This window comes from Megascapheus bottae, chromosome 21 (genome assembly GCF_031878675.1).
Source record: "Megascapheus bottae isolate mThoBot1 chromosome 21, mThoBot2.hap1, whole genome shotgun sequence".
In the NCBI taxonomy this organism is placed as follows: Eukaryota; Metazoa; Chordata; class Mammalia; order Rodentia; family Geomyidae; genus Megascapheus; species Megascapheus bottae.
In genome coordinates this window covers 38,045,622-38,062,232 of record NC_143529.1, presented here as the reverse complement: position 1 = coordinate 38,062,232, position 16,611 = coordinate 38,045,622, and the positions used below count along the sequence as shown (strand labels likewise).

Genomic DNA, 16,611 nt, shown 5'->3' with positions numbered 1-16,611 from the left:
GTCACACACACACCCCAGCCTGAAGGTGGGTGTGTGACATCCACGCCTACCACCACCACCAGGGAGAACCCAAGACAGACAAGCAGATGTGGAAATCTTTAGTTTATTTAGTTTCTGATAACTATTTGCTTTCCTCAGTAACACGCACTTACTTCGTATACCTTAAAGGGTGTATATTACGAGGATTATTTCCTGACAATCATTTCTGTGAGTATCAGCAACCTATCCATCTATCGTGCTTTTGCAGTAAGATGAAGTGGGTTGGGTGGGGGAGCATCTCATTTCCCATCTCAGGAGTGGCCCAGGAGCCACGCAGACACAGCCTGCGGCCACCACATCAAAACGGAATCCCAGGTAACGGAGCAAAAGGAGCAGCTGGGCAGGCGGAAGGCAACAAGAAGAGGCCGCAGGAGGAGCGAGCCAGCAGCACGTCTGCCAGCCCCATCTGGAAGGCAGTCAGATCCACGAGGCGGGAGTGGCAGCAGTGCTGGCCACGTGGCGTGGGAAGAGAGTGGAGGTGCCACTGACCTCAGGAGGGGAGAAAGGCTGAGAGGAGGGCCCATGCGCCAAGCAAAAGCCAAGTTTCCTATTTTATGACAGCAGCAAATTCATGGCAATGAGTTATGAAGATCTGGATTTTATCTCTTAGATAAAATTCCACCCTCCAGGAGGGCCTGAGCCTGTGGACCGGCCAAAGTGGTTCCTTTCCAGTGACCTCTGGCAGCGACTGACGAGACGAGAATCCTATGTTGGTGCTGGTGCCTGGGTCTGTGAGGCAGCTGGGCCAGTGTCCAGAGGAGAAAGAGGACACAAAGGCCCAGCACGCAGCCCCAGGTCACCTCCCAGAGGCACAGGCGAGGTGCCTGGGGCCCTGGCGAGGGATGTCCCGGAGTGGACACCAGGGCTAGGGCAGCTCCTGGCCCTAGGTCTGGCCCTCCAGCTGGGCCACAGCCTGTTTCAGGTCCTGCACAACCAGGTCCACCTCAGCCTTGGTGGTAGAGCGGCCCACGCTGAGCCGGAGCGCGTTCCTGGCCACGTCGAAGGGGATGCCACAGCTCAGCAGCACGGGGGACGGCCTGCGGGGTGAGGGACGGGTGAGCCGCAGTGCGGAAGGGCTGTCCTTTGTGCGCCTTGGGCCCCTCCTCCTCTGGGCAGGTCCTCCTGTGGGGGCAGCGTGAACCCCTGCCACCCCTCAGAGCTGCTCCTCCCGTGTCAGGAAGACAGAGACTCGGCCAGAGGGCTGAGCCCACTTCCACTCAGGGCTGCGGACCTGTGACCCTCCTGGGTGATGGTCTCTCAGCCACACTTACACAGCTGAGCCCCAGGCCCTATGCCCACCAGCCTGACCACTCCATGCCTCAGTTTCCTCATCAGAGAATCTGGTCCGCCCATGAGTGGCCGTGGTGAGTGTCTCTCCACTGGTGACCATTCCCCCTCACGTGCACCCCAGCCCCCTCCACACTCAAGATGACATGGTGGGTATATTCCGGGCTCCGGGCCTTGCCGGCCCTCCCCACAGTCTCCTTTGCCAGCAGGAGGGGAGACTCCTCCAGGAGCTGGGCCCTGGCAGCACCACGTAATTCTGCCAGCTCTGGGCGTCGGTGACCACTGGCTGCTGGCCCCAGCACTGCCCAGCACTGTCCTTTGTCTGTGTCTGCTTCCACCATGGCACCAGGCCTGATGCCTGCTGCCCCAGCCCCACCGCCTCCTCTGAGAGCTGGCAGTGTACTCACTGGTCCCCTTGGTCGGAGTGGCACGAAGCCCCCACACTGGCCAGCAGCGTCTTGCACTGGGCGAGCACCATGCAGCCTGCAATGAGAGAATGCAGCCGAGCTACCTCCCTGCCTCTCCTCCCTACTCCTCCCCACTCTTCACCACCCTGCTTCCCCTCCTCCAGCCACCCAGAGGGTGCAGCTAGGCAGAGCTTGGCACCCACAACACCAGAGCTCAGCCCGAGCCCTGGCTGCTGAAAAGCTGTCACTTCTGCTCCCAGGACCAGCCTCAAAATGGATTTTCTATGCAACCCGTCAAATGTCTCACTTAATGGTTTGCAGCCCTGATTGTATTGACATCTGCGCCCGTTTTCTACGTCAGGCTAAGGAACCCTCTTCATTCCAGGGCACTGCCCTCTGCTTTCACACAGAGATTAACTTCCTAAACACCGCTCGTTGTTGCGATAGACTCTGTTGTGCTTAAACAAACATGGTCACCAGAGGTCACAAAAGGGCAGATGGCAGATGACTCTCCGTAACAGGCCATCTGTCCAGGAGATGGGCAGGCCCTGCTCTTCCAGGCCAGCAAGAACAGATCTCAGCCCAGTGTGTTTGTCTCTTGTAAGAAGCCAAAAACCATCCAACGATGGTGTGACCAATGAGACTTTGTAGGCCAAGGCACCGTGCTCCAGAGAATCAGGGCCGTTTCACAGGTCCTGGGGTGGGTTTCCCAGGAGCCCAGGACACTCACAGGCATTCTTAGCCAGTTTCTACTTCCCCCCATTCATAAGAGTATTCAGTTATGGGGACGGGAGTTTGGCCTAGTGGTAGAGTGCTTGCCTAGCATGCACGAGGAGCCAGGTTTGATTCCTCGGTACGATATACATAGAAAAAGCTAGAAGTGAAGCTATGGCTCAAGTGGTAAAGCCTTGAGAAAGTCCAAGGACAGTGCTCAGGCCCTGAGTTCAAGGCCCAGGACTGGAAAAATATATAAACAAAATCAGATAGACTCATTTAAACTTGGGCTGATTTCTTTCCTTTTCTAACAGTTAACGCCTGGTGAGGTCCGGCATCTGGGAGACACAGATCCACCAACATGCTGCCAAGGACCAGAACCATGTGAGCTGTGGCCTGCACTCAGCACCGGGGCCTGCCGACCGGTCACCTGACACACCCCTGGCTAACAACACGAGCAGCATTGTGCACTATGCTCTGGACAGTGACGGGTTCAGATACAAATCCATGAATCAAACCATGTGCCACAGAGAGCAGAACAGACAGCAAGGCAGTCACCTTGGAACTGGGGTCCCTGGATGGAAAAGTTGCAGGTGTTGGGAAGTCGCTCTGTCCCTGGAAACCGGCTGTTCAAATGGACTCTCTGACCAAATTCTGCCTGAAAAATTAAACAACAAAGTATTTTATGATAGCTTCAAAGATAGCTGATCTGGTCCTGCAACTCAACTCTAGACAATCTCTGGGGAACAATTTAAATACGAAAACATTTACCTATCAATGAGCATCTGCCTATAATAGCTCAGGTGGTAGGCATAGAAAAAGTCTGTGTCCTCAACCTTGCCTACACCCATTAAATGTCTCAGCTCTGGAATGTGTCCTCATGGACATGAAGCCATGGCATGCTTTCTCTAGTCCCTTCTGGAGACTTCTGACCCAACTCCTTCCTATTGCCCCATCCCTCCTTTCCTCACGTCTTCCTATCCTGGCCAGCTTCATTCAGTTTCCCTGCTGGGTGGAGCCTGCACTCACCTGCAACCTTTCCTCCAGGTAGTCCCGGATGTCCCTCATGTGGGCCTCGTAAGCCTCACAGTGCTCGGTCACCAGCTCAGCGGCCTGGGGACACAGGGACAAAACACTGCAGGAAGCCCTGCACTGTGGCAGGGTAGCTCCAGTGGCCCGCTGGCTCTTCCTGGCCACCACTCACCCTCTGAGGGGCATCAGTGGCTTTCAATGTGTGGCAGGGGTTTGCTATTAGGCCTCTCCTGATGGCACATGGCCCCAGGGGACCTAGGGGACGCTTATTCCTGAGGGGGGAAAACTAAGGGCTATACTTGGAGCTGCCCCCACACTTTTTTTTTTTTTTTGGTTGGTCATGGGGCTTGAACTTCGGCCTAGGTGCTGTCCCTGAGCTCTTCAGCTCAAGGCTACCACCCTACCCCTTGAGCCACAGCACCACTTCTGGTTTTCTAGTGGTTAATTGGACGTAAGAGTCTCAGGGTCTTTAGTGTCTGGGCTGGCTTTGAACCCTGATCCTCAGATCTTAGCCTCCTGAGTAGCTAGGATGACAGGCCTGAGCCACTGCACCATGCTTCCCACACTTCTTGTCTTGCAGGCGGCACGCTCCTTGGAGTGGTGTGACCCTGGGACATGGTGAGTGAAGTCTGGAACCAGGGTAGCACCCCGGGACATGGAGCCTGTGGACCTCAGGCCTGCTTCACCATCTAGCTTATTATGCGGGGAGCTGGCCTCCTGCTTAGGTTACACTCCAGTATGCAGCCTTGGTGACAGAATGGGCCTAGGGCTGGGCCTGCAGCCCCATGGGACCGGGCTTTCCTGGCATGCCCTGGGCTCTGGGTCCAATCCCCAGAGCCACAGAAAAAATAATGTGATTTTGAATATTCTAAACTACAATGCATTCTTTCCTACTTCCTAACTGCTTTCTTCCATCCTGGGGCACTGAGGCAGGGAGGGCCACATCCCCTTACTTGTGGACCTGAGAAGCCAAATGAAGAGGAGCAGAGAGGCAGAGGGGTGAAGCACACACCTCAAAAGTCTGAGGGAAAAAGCCATGTGGACAGAAGCCCTGTGCAGTGAGGACGCAGCCCCAGTAGTTCTGGTGTTGCTGGCGCCCCTTCCTGCCACAAACCTAATGCATGCAACCTCCAAGGAGCCCAGGTCCCCCAAAGGCCTGCAAGTGGCATGACAGCCCTGTGTCTCACAGGTCCCAACCACTCCTCCCGGCCTGTGGGAGCAAGCACACCTGTGGGTACCTGACGGCCCCAGCTGACGTCATGGGCACTTCTTCCCTCTAAATGGAATACAGGCACTGGTGCCTTTGTAACCCTAGCTACTCAAGGGGCTAAGCTATGAGGACTCAGGTTCAAAGCTAGCCCAGACAGGAAAGTCCAGGAGACTCTTATCTTCAGTGAATATCCAAAAAGCTGGAAGTGGAGCTCTGGCTGAGGTGGTAGAGAGCTAGTCGTAAACACAAGAGCTCAAGGATGGCGCCCGAGTTCAGGCTCTGGCTTAGGAATACACACACACCAAAGCAAGGACTGAATACAGCCTTGAGGCTTTAATCTAAGCGGAGTTCCTGAGGCAAGTGTCACTTACCCAGGCTTCAGGGCTTACCTTCCCGAGGCCTGCAATCATGGGCGTGTTCTCTGTCCTGCAGGAAACAGGGACAGAGTGAACTGCTGGGGAACAGATACACGGGAGGAGCCCCCATGGAAGTCGGCATTCAAGTACAATTTCCAAGCTCTAAATACATGCTTCATGGCCTTCCACGGCAGCTGCAGCCCTTCAGCCACCATTTATTTCCTCTTTGTTCCAGCCCAGGGACAGGCCACACAACTCATCACAGACAGTGCACTGTCACAGATTGGACATAGTGACAACCTTATCTGCCCCTTTTATTTTTATTTATTTATTTTTTTGGCCAGTCCTGGGCTTGAGCTCTGGCCCTGAGCACTGTCCTTGGACTTTCTCAAGGCTAGAGCTCTACCACTTGAGCATCAGCACCACTTCTGGCTCTTTTCTATGTATGTGGTACCAAAGAATTGAACCTGGGTCTTTGTGCATGCTAGGCAAGCACAAAGCACCTGGAGAAAGCCTGTCTCCTTCTGCATGCCTCTTGGTCCCATTCCAACCACTGCCCTTCAGGCCCTGATGTAACACAGGAAGGAGGATTTCTGTGTCAGGGTACTTATACATGAGTATTTTTATTGTAGGCTAGACCTGTATGCAGGTCCCTGGTTTTCTGTCTAGCTGATCAAACCATGGCTGAGAGAGGGGTGGTAAAGTCTCCAGCTGCAGATGAGCATTTACCTGCTCTTCTTTTTATAAAGCCTTGGTTTGCAGGCTTTAATTTCTGTCTTCTTCTCTTCTTTAACATTCTTCTAACTGGCGTATTCAAATGTTCACAGGACTGGGGTGAGGCTCTGGTGGTAAAGAGTCTACTTACACACACATAATTACCATCTGGAGCCTGGGCCTGCACCTTTGTTTAATCTAAATGGAGTGGTGACGGGTGTCTGGCTTTGTGCTTCTCTCACTCCACATGCCCAGTCCCTTCCATTGAGTCCTTTCATTTACTTTCTCTTTATTGTGTTTCTGAGGGAAACTGAACATTTTGCAGAATTTGACTTTTATATGAAGATTTCATGTATATCTCTTTGCAACATTTTCAGCTCTATGATCTAATATGAATGCTTTCAACAGTCTATTGCTGTAATTGTATTCTCTGCTTCAAATGAAGTGGAGAAATGTTATTTACTTTTCTGAAGCTTTACTTTAGTCATACCATTATCCTAAATACCTTCACAAATATTTACAACCATATCCAAAATTGTTACAACTATTGCTTAAGCCATCAAACAGAATTCAAAACTCAAGAGGAGAAGGACTGAATGTTGTATTTGGTGATAACTTCTCTCTGTTCTTCTTTATCTGACAACGTCTTTCAGAGGAAGGACACTACTGAGAGTGGAGTTCTGCAGTGCATTTTCTTTGAGCACCTTCAACGTTTTATGCGACTTTCTTCAGGTCTCCATGGCTTCTGATAAGATGTTCACAGACATTCAAAAAGGTGTGCATTTCTTCGTGGCTTTCAAGCTGATTTTCTTTTTCTTTTTTTTTGGCTTTCATGTTTAGAAGTTCAATTACATGCTTGGGATGTATGTCTTTAGGTTATCCTAGTTTTCCTGACTCCATGGTTATTTCCTGCTAAATGTGGTAAAGTCTTTTTTTCCTTCTTTTTCCCTTCCTTCCTTCCTTCCTTCCTTCCTTCCTTCCTTCCTTCCTTCCTTCCTTCCTTTGCCACAGGCTTGAAATCAGGGCTTGGGTATTGTCCCTCTTTTTGCTCAAGGCTAGCACTCTACCACTGAGCCACAGTGCCACTTCTGTCTTTTTCTGTTTATGTTCATATGCTCTGGATTGCTCCCAAGAGACTGCAGCTCTGGGGTTCTGGGTGGCATTCCTGTTCTGATGAAGAGCTGGTCTCGGGCTTCCCAGGGACAGAGACAGCCACCATCATGGTTCTACAGCAGCCGCACGGCCATAGGTCAGAGACGTGGTTAAATGTCTACCTTACCCTGGCCTGAAATTCCGCTCTTGTCCACCTCCAAACAGCATGGGGTGCAGGGGGGTGAGTTTACCGAGCCCTCGTACGTAAAGTGCGCCAATCCTGGGGCCATAGAACTGGAAGGAAAAGTCAGCCGTTTATTCACTGTCCATGGTGAGGACCTACTTACTGTTGTGCTAAGCACTGAGAAGTGCTGCGTGCACAGTCCTCAGGTTCCTGCGGCCTCTGCTGAGGGTCCATGCAGCTCCTGATGGGCTGGGGTCTCAGAGCCTCGGCGCAGGCAGAGCCCAGCCTGAGGCAGGGAAGGTGCAGGGTGCTCATTCTCCTCGTGGTGGGCAGAGCACTTCCACGTGAGGCAAGAGGATTGATTTGTGCAAGTTAGAACAAGAGCGCACCAAGGGCTCTTGCTTCCATTCTATGTCTCCAAGGGATACAAGGGAAAGGTGTCAGGAGCCCCAGGCAGTGTTGCGGGAGCCAGCCAAGGATAGCACTTGATTCACCGGAAGCTCCAGGCCTGGCTCAGGTGATACAGCACGTGACTAACATGTGTAAAGCCACATGTTCAACCCCCAGGGCTGCCAAAACAGAGAACTTATTGTGCCAGCACCTTGTCAGCTGAGGGAAAGACCAGTGCTTTGGAGGGTCTCTGTTTGCCTGTACTCCATTCAGAGATGAGAGATGCTGAAGCCGGAGGCTGCCCTGAGCAGCACATTTTAACTGTTAGAGACAACAGGACTTCAGGCGTGGTGTGGGCTGACGAGATCCCTGCGGATGGCACTGGCTGCCTGTGAACCCACTGGCCTCGCAGCCGCCCAGAGCCTCGGGCTCTGGGTTGCCCCTCAGGGCACTTGTCACATGGCGCCCCTCTGCAATGTCCCTCCACCTCAGAGCTCCCAAGGGCCCATCCCACGAGTGGCTCAGCAGTGTCCCTGGGCCTTGCGAGAAGGCCCAGCAGCGCTCAAGGCTCAGCTCTCCAGTGCCCCACCTGGCACCACTGCAGGAGGAAGGCGGCCTCTGCACACCCACCTTGTGGCCCACGATCGTCAGGAAGTCCACGCCCAGGTCCTCCACGTCCACGCGCCTCTTCCCCAACGCCTGCGCGGCGTCCGTGTGCACGAGAACACGAGGCAGACCACAGGCTGCCCGCCTCTGGTTCAGCACTTTGATGCGCTGGCTGATCTCAGGGACAGGCTGAGGTGGAGAGAAGAGAGAGCTCGCTCAGTGGCTTGGGTGGTAAAAACGGAAGGAAACACCACGGCCTAGGGGGCTCCTCCCTGGGTTTCCTGAGAGGGGCCCGCGCACCATGATGACACCCGTCTCGTTGTTGGCCAGCATGATGGTCACGAGGCACGTGGCAGGGCGCACCGCCGCCAGGACGTCCTCCACCTCCGCCTGCCCGCTCACGGTGGACACCGGGACGAAGGTCACCTCTGAAAAACAAAACCAGAGATTAACTTCACGTAAGAGCTCCACAAGTACACCGACAATGCGGTGCCAGAGTTCAGAACATAATGAAGAAGGAACAAAAGCTACCATCCGCCATGGAGCCCTGTGGCCCAAGGCTGTTCTCAAAACAGAGTGATTTGGCGCCACCTACAATCCCTCTGGGGGCCCACGGCCGGAATAACTCCAAATACTTAAACAAAACACTGCCCAGAGCCCCAGATTTAGTTGGCTTATCCTGTGGAGAAGATGGTCTGAGAGCACTGCCAAAACAAGCAGAGCAAGAAGAGAGTTCAAATCCCACTGCCACCACAGCCCGAACTAAACCAACAACTAAAGCAACAGGCCTACACGCAGTGACACTAGTGCAGTGCCAGCAGTTGGCAGGCAGGCTGTTAACAAAGATGTCAGGATGAGGGCCGGGCAATGCAGCCCTGCTCGTTGGCAGCTCTGCCAGCTTAGGATGAGCTGAGAGGTGGAATCAGATGCCTCCCCAGCAGAGGACCCAAAACAGCCAGCATCAGGAACAGTCCGGTGCTTAATTTCAGAGCCTTGGCACTGTCCCTGAGCTCTTTGCCCAAGGCTACAGCTCCACCAACAGAACCACAGCTTCACATCAGGCCTTTTGGTAGTTAAATGGAAATAAGTTTTGCCCAGGCTGGCTTCAAGCCACGATCCTCATCTCTCAGCCTCCTGAGTAGCCAGGATTATAGGTATGAGCTGCTGATAACCAGCTCAGCAACAACTCTCAAAGCAGATGTTTTAACAGGTGATCTAAAATGCAGTTTTCAGAAAAACTGACAAGAAACAGCAAAGCGTGGAAGGCAGGCAGCAGAAGGCAGAAAGGAAATGCTTGCAACCATGCTGAAAGTCATAAACAATCAGGTGTGCTGTGTATTCCGGAATCCTAGCTTAGTGCTAAGGAGGCTAAGGCAGGACTGTGAGTTCAAATCCAGCCTGGGCCACCTAGCAAGATCATGCCTTAAAACAACAAAAGGAAAAAAGCAGTAAAGAAAGATTGTTTGGGGGGAGGTCGGTCATGGGACTTGAACTCAGGAAGTTGAGATCTGAGGATCAAGGTTCAAAGCCAGCCTGGGCACAAAAAGGACCTGAGACTCTTATCTCCAATTAACCTCTAGAAAATGGGAAGCTCAAGGGTAGCACAGTAGCCTTGAGCTGAAGAGCTCAGGGACAGTGCCCAGGCCAAATTCAAGCCCAATGACCCACAAAAACAAAACAACTTTCATTCTTCAAAGGATACCATCAAAAAAAAAGAAAAAGAAAAAAAAATCCCACAAGTGGGAGAGACATGTGCACATCACACTTGCTGAGGGACATGTGTCAAGCCTCACATACATTCTTACAACTCCTAAAAGGTGAGTAACCCAGTGAAACGTGGGCAAGAAATGAGAGAGCGGTCTCGGTGGAGTGCTTGCCTAGCTAGCAGGCTTGAGGCCTGGGGTCCAATCATTATGAAATAAAAACAAAAAGGCAGGGATGTCAAGATACTTCCACAAAGATTCACACAGATGGGTAATGAATACATGAAAGACATTTGACAGCAGAAGCCATTGGGATGTCACCAACGTGAGCCACAGGAGACTCCAGTCAGGATGCAGAAGCAGAGCCCCACATGCAACTGGCAGGAATGGAAAACATGGCTGCGGATTTAGAATCACAGGCAGAGGCTGCACACAGTGTCTGAGTGGCACTCCCACTCCTGGGAACAAACCCAACAGAAACTAAATGTCCCTGCACAAACTTGTACATAGCTGTGTTCATGACAGTGTTTACTGAGTGGCGGTATTCACAACAGCCCAAATGGAAGCAACCCAAAGTCCATCAGATGACCAGAGGTCAGTGAACTGTGGTCCATACACACAGTGCAGCGTGGTCGGGCCCAGGCCCGAGTCCACACTGGGCTGCGCTCACTGACCTGCCTCTTGCTTGTCCACCAGGTGCTCCAGGGGCAGGCGGATGGAGTCGTGTTCCACCGTGCAGGTGATGATGTGGGGCGTGGCCCCCTCAGCAGGGACGGATGGCTCCAGGTCCCCTACAGAGGTCTGGCTTTCGTGGAAGTGTCTCACCACAGACTGGATCACTAAGTTATTGGACTGCAGACACACAGCAGAGAGAGGCTTACAGGAGGATGAGGGGAACAACCCCCAGCCCCCCTGCTCACTTCCCTTCGTGGCCACATGGAAGGAGCCAAGCAGCCTAGGAGCTCATACCCTGAGCTGAGCCTCTGAGCCAGCCATGTCCTGAGTGCCTGGCACAATCTCTCCCCATCACTGACGGCTGAGAACAAGGTTGCTGGCCCATTTTTCTTTTACTTTGTGCTGGTATTGGGGTTCAAACTTAGGGCCTAATGCTTTATTTTTCATTCAATGTTGGTGTTGTACAACTTGAGCTGTACCTCTACCTCTAGCTTTTTGCTGGTTAATAAGGGTCTTACAGACTTCCCTGCCTGGACTAGCTTCAAAACGTGAGCCCGAGCTCTCCGCCTTCTGAGTAGCTAGGATGCCAGGCATCGGCCCGGCACCTGACACGCCGACCATCTGCCTGTGAGTGAGCTGCCTGTGCCTTTGGTCATCTGGGTACCATGGTTTTCAACACATTCCCAGATGTACTGAAGCTTGTTCTGACTCCAAAGATTTCAATGTCTTCTGCTGAGCCCGGCTCCTCCTGGCTGGCATCAAATCCCCACTCCACCTGTCTCCACCCCGTGAGAGCATTTTCCTTCAAGGTCGTCTTCTGAGTGTGACTGACTGAACAGTCCATGGCTTTCTACCTCACAATGCGGTGAATGGGCTGATATTCATCTATTTATACATCTATGAACACTTCATACTGGGGGCTGGGAGTGTGGCCTAGTGGTAGAGTGCTTGCTTAGCAGGCAGGAAGACCTGGGTTTGACTCCTCAGTACCACATACCTAGAAAAAGCCGGAAGTGGTACTGTGGCTCATGCGGTAAAACTCTAGCCTTAGAGAAAGCTCAAGGACAGTGCCCAGGCCTTGAGTTCAAGCCCCAGAACTGGCAAAACAAAACCTTCATAGTTACATATTTTCCTTTCCACCCTCTGCTCTGATGGCCCTGGACTTCAGGGGCAGAAGTCTCATGATGTCTCCTTTGAGGTTGGTGTGGTCTGGACATCCTTCCTGTCCTGCTGCCTTCCCTCCATCATGTAAAGCAGCCATGAGACCTACCACAGAATTCAAGAGCTAGAGGTCCTGCCAGCCTTGTGCCCAAGGGTGCACTCCTGGCATGGTCTGGGCAACAGGACACATGTTCACCCTCCTTTATGGCAAACCTCAGATGAACGTGCTGCTTCTGATGGACTGTATCCCCGCCAGAAAACCACCCAGCTCAATCATGAGCAGGTGTGAGCAGTGGCGAGGCTGAGCTGAATTGGCAGTGAGTGTGCAAAGAATGAAGTGCTCCCAGAACCCCCTGTTGTGCCAGAGTTCAGGACTGCCTCCAGCACTCTCGGGGGGTGTTTCTCACTTTCTTTGTGTGACGTCTTCTAAATTCCTCTTTACTAGATTTATTTCCTAAGCACTTGATATTTATGATATTCTAGCAAATACCTATTTACCTGTTTATTGCTGGCTTGTAATTTTTTTTTTTTTGTGGGTCATGGGGCTTGAACTCGGCCTGTATGCTGTCCCAGAGCTCTACAGCTCAAGGCTGTCACCCTATCCCTAGGCCTTGGCACTGTCCCTGAGCTCTTCAGCTCAAGGCTACCATCCTACCCAGGAGCCAAGCCCCACTTCCTGTTTTCTAGTGGTTAACCGGAGATAAGAGTCTCAGGTCCTTTTGTGCCCAGGCTGGCTTTGAACCTTGATCCTCAGATCTCAGCTTCCTAAGTAGCTAGGATTATAGGTGTGAATATTTTTTTTTCTATCTACCAGCTTTGCTATGACTCAACACTAGCAGCATGGCTTAGCGTACTGGCAGCTTCATTATTCTAGCTCCTTGGGAGGTAGAGAGCAGGAGGGTGGAGATTCAAGGCCAGCCCAGAGAAGAAAATTTCTGAGATCATCTCAACCTTAACAGGTGGTGATACATGCTTGCCAAAAATCCAGTACTACAGCCAGGCATTGTGGCTCAGGCCTGAATCCTAACTACTCAGGAGGCTGAGATCTGAGGATCAAGGTTCAAAGCCAGCCCATGCCAAAAAAGACCTGAGACTCTACTCTCCAATTAATCACCAGAAAATGAGAAGTGACATTGTGGCTCAAGGGGTAGGTCGGTAGCCTTGAACTGAAGAGTTCAGGGACAGAGTCCAGGCCCAGAGTTCAAGCCCGACAACCAAACCAAAGAAAAAAAAAAATCTAGTGCAGCTAAAAAATTAAACAAACTGCTATAAGTTGTAACAAACTGTAGCAAGCACAGACAAATTGTAGCAAACTGTAACAAGCCAGAGTAAGCTATAACAAACTAGCAAGCTACAGTAAGCTGTAACAAACTGTAACAAGCTGCACCAAGCTGTAGTGAGCTATGGAATCCTAGCTTTGCCTCAGAATGTTCAAATGTTTGTGGGGGCGGCAGGGGGCCCACTTCAGGCCAGTGTTGGGGACCCCTTAGTTCAAATTCAAGGAGTGATTCTCAGGGAATATGAGCAAAGCAGGACACTCTATGCACAGCTATGCCACAAAAATCTTCTCATAGGCTAAGTGTTAAGTGTATTAAGGTGATAATCTGCAGTATAGTAAACCAAGCATTGTTCTTTCCATTAAAAAAAAGAAACCAGTACCACGGAACTGTACCTCAGTTCCACCAGAGGTGAAGACGAGGTCCTGGGATTTGCCTCCGATCATGCTCGCCAGGGCCTCGCGGGCCCCATTTATGATGTCCTTGGCTTTCCTTCCTTGAGAGACCAAAGAGGCTCATAAGCACTGCTTCCCAAGTCCCAGCAACACAGAATGGCGCATGCTCAGGCCAGGGTGAAGGGCAGGGTGCCAGGTCCCCCCTGTGGGAACATAAAATCCACCCTCCACACACCTTGCCTAAGGGGACACTAGTCATGACCTCAGTGAGAGCCAGCTCCCCCCACCAAGCCCCTGGGATGAGGCTTTCCTCTGGGGTGCTGGGGGAGAGGACGTTTCCCACAGGAAGCCAGGATGTGCAGGGTGGCACTGCGTTTCCCAGGAGCATGGAAGAAGGGTCTGTGCCAGGAGTGGGGACAGGGAGTGGGGGGCAAGTCCCAGCCACTGCCCAGAGGGAAACAGCCAGCCCCAGGGACAGAAAGAAACCTCACTGACTATTCGTAGACAAAGACCAGTAGTCTCTGCTGTTCTTTAACTATCCCCCAAATACACTGCAAAACATCACCAAAATAGAACTATGAAAGGCTGAGGTATAAATAATTGGTTCCCAGACTCCAGAGAGGAGCTCAGGAGAGTGCAGAAATTCCAGGAGGGTGCTACAGACTGCCCTGCACTAACCTAACAGTAGTGCGGGAGAAGTTCCTTATCCTCTCCCAGAGGCACTGTGGGTCTGGCTGACTCACTGCCAGCCCAGTTCCTTCACTTGGTCCTGTGTCCCCAGTCACCAGTGACAGTACAGGGTATGAGCTCCCTAAATTTCCCATTGCATGGGGGATGCTGCTACAGTAAGAAAATCCCAGAACCCATTTGGGCCAGCCACAAAAAGCCATGAAATCCTGTCAGGTTGTACCCATATAAATCATAGAACCGGTCAATAGGCATTTTAGTTCTCCATAAGGCACAGCTGACATGGTTAATCTAATTATTCCCAATTAACATTTAAATAGGAAAGGTAAGGCTCCAGCCTGCAAGGCTATCTGACAAATAATGTAAACAGACACCTAACTATTGACATGATTTGCTTTTCCTTATCTCCAGCTTAAAGCTCTACAGTACAAGGATAAACCAAAAAGAAATAAGGACATTGGTCATTAGAATTGATAAATCTAAAAGTAACTTTTCCTTCCTTCCTCCCCCCCTTCTTCCTTCCCTCCCTCCCTCCCTGTTAATAGGCCAGGATTCAGGATTCTATCAGTGACCCTACTGACATAAAGCCATATATGTGAGGATCAATGATTCCAAATATGTGAAAATTTAAAGAGGTCCTGGATGTACAAACAACTTTTTCTTTCTTTTTGTTAGCAGCCTGAACTCAGGGCCTAGGTGCTGTCCCTTAGCTTTTTCACTCTTTCACTCAAGGCTAACACTACCTCTTTGAGCCACAGAGCCACTTCCGGTTTTCTGGCGGTTAACTGGAGATAGGAGTCTCACAGACTTTCCTGCTTGGGCTTCAAACAGTGATCTTCAGATCTCAGCCTCCAGAGTAGCTAGGATTACAGGCCTGAGCTACAGACCCTGGCCTACAAACAACTCTTGATGAGTGACCTTTCTCAACTGGGGAAGGGAAGTGGGACAGCTCGTTGAAGACAGAGCTTTAATTACAGCTTAGAGATTATAGCAACGAGACTACTGCCCAGAAACTTCTCAGAGAAAAGGATGCAAGACAACGGGGGAGAACCTGGGTTCCTGGGGCAGCCAGCCTCTGCCCCAGGGACACGCGGCTTCCTCCCGACCCACCGGCTATGTACGGGCTGCTGGGGTTCCCCCAGGCTTCCTGCATGGCCTCTGTCACAGCCTGGATGACTTCGGGCTCCAGGGGGGTGGTGGCATTATAGTCCATGTAAACCTTCCTGAGGGGAAGGAAGAGAAGCGCCCTATTAAGGCGAGGCAACTGGTAGGTGGGCGCCTCACAAGAGGCCAGAGCGGGCAGTGCGCCCCGGCCCTCCCCGGCCCCAATAACCCAGCACCTGCCAGTTCCTCCAACCGAGGCTGCCCAGCACCCATGGGCTCCACTGTTCCTCTTTCTCCTCTTTCTTTCTGGCCACCCCTTCCTCCAGCCCAGGCAGGAGCAAAGGTCGGAGGGCCTGGATCCCTCAACTCCCGCGGGGCGCCGATGGGAGGAGTCTGCGGACGGCCCGCAGGGCGGGCGGCCTCTGGGTCCCCCTCGCCTCCCCCCGTCCCCGAGGCAGGTCTGGAAGTCTGGCGGCGGCGGCACAGACCAGAACCGGCGCAGAGCCCGGAGTGCTCGCTCCCGGTCTAGGGCTGGGTGAGGGCCGGCGCGCGGCTCTCCTCTGCGGAGGACCACCTGCCCCGGCCCCTCCGCTTCCCTCCCTCCGCCGCACAGGCCCCAGCAGAGCACCCGCGGCGGCGCGCCGGGCCGGCCCAGCTCCGCGGCTGCCAGCCGGCTGGGGCGTCGTTCACCGGGCGGCAGAGGAAGCCCGGGGCCTCGCTGCCTGCCCTCCGCCCGCCGGCGTTACCTCTCGGGCGGGCTCTTCTCCGGGCGGCCGCCCGGCTGGCTCCCGGCGCGGCCCCGCGCAGCCCTCCTCGGCGCAGCGGCCGCGTCCATCCCGGCCCGAGCTGGACCCCGCGGCGGGACTCCGGCGACCCGCCGCCCCGTACCCGCCGGGGCTTCGCCGGCGGGGGGGGCGGAGCCGCGAGCCCGGAGCGCGTCCGGATTGGCTGCCCTGTGCGCCTCGGCCAATCCGCGAGCCCCAGAGGGGCCGGGAGACGCGATTGGCTGCGCGGGGTCAGGTGGCGCGGGGGCGGAGTCCGCCTGTCACCGTCCGCGGGCCGCGCCGCCGTCCGGAGCCGGCCGGGCCCTCCCAACCCCGGCCGCGGCTGCAGCCCGCGGGCCCCGCACACGCTCACCGGGGCAGCCGGCCGGCATCCCTCCATTCAGCTCTGCAGACGGCCCGGCTCGCGGCGCCTGCCGTCTGCACGCAGTGAGATGGCCGAGCCACCAACCGAAGGTAAGCGGACAGACAGGGAGCGCGGCGGCGGAGAACCACACGCCCCGAGAGAGCCGGTTATTACACAAGAACCCAGGATGGGGGGGAGCGACCCGCGTTCATCGCAGGCGGCCCTGGATCCAGATCTGGACAGCGCAGGAGTAAAGGCGCACATGTGTGCACACATGTATGAGTACATTTTGTAATCACGGAAGGTCGAAACTCCGGCTTTGCTCGGTATGGTGGCGCTGTGCCAGCATCTGCCAGAACCCCGAAGGCGAAGACCAAGAACTCGGATGGCGAGCAAGGACTTGGGTGTCGGTGACAAGCCGTGGTGGCCTGGCTGTAACGCATGTAGCAC

The 16,611-nt window shown here is 53.6% G+C and overlaps 1 protein-coding gene across 1 annotated transcript; it reads right to left on the bottom strand.

Moving 5' to 3' along the window:
- Positions 1-87: 87 nt before the first annotated feature.
- On the bottom strand, positions 88-15,929 carry Scly (selenocysteine lyase). Its single transcript, XM_090355144.1, has 12 exons — positions 15,780-15,929; positions 15,040-15,152; positions 13,243-13,343; positions 10,409-10,586; positions 8,332-8,459; positions 8,056-8,220; positions 7,039-7,145; positions 5,079-5,115; positions 3,477-3,560; positions 3,006-3,105; positions 1,734-1,809; positions 88-1,076 (listed from the first exon to the last, which is right to left on the bottom strand). The coding sequence occupies exons 1-12, from the start codon at positions 15,866-15,868 to the stop codon at positions 923-925; spliced, it is 1,332 nt and encodes a 443-aa protein (XP_090211270.1). The 5' UTR covers positions 15,869-15,929; the 3' UTR covers positions 88-922.
- Between the last annotated feature and the right edge of the window lie 682 nt (positions 15,930-16,611).

What these genes read in the sequence shown, in the direction of transcription:
- Scly (XM_090355144.1), bottom strand. Translation starts at nt 15,868, where the DNA reads ATGGACGCGGCCGCTGCGCCGAGGAGGGCTGCGCGGGGCCGCGCCGGG. An exon ending in ACGAGACGGGTGTCATCATG is followed by an intron (nt 8,221 to 8,331) that starts GTGCGCGGGCCC and finishes TCTCCACCTCAG; the next exon opens with CCTGTCCCTGAGATCAGCCA. An exon ending in CACTCCGACCAAGGGGACCA is followed by an intron (nt 1,077 to 1,733) that starts GTGAGTACACTG and finishes CTCACCCCGCAG; the next exon opens with GCCGTCCCCCGTGCTGCTGA.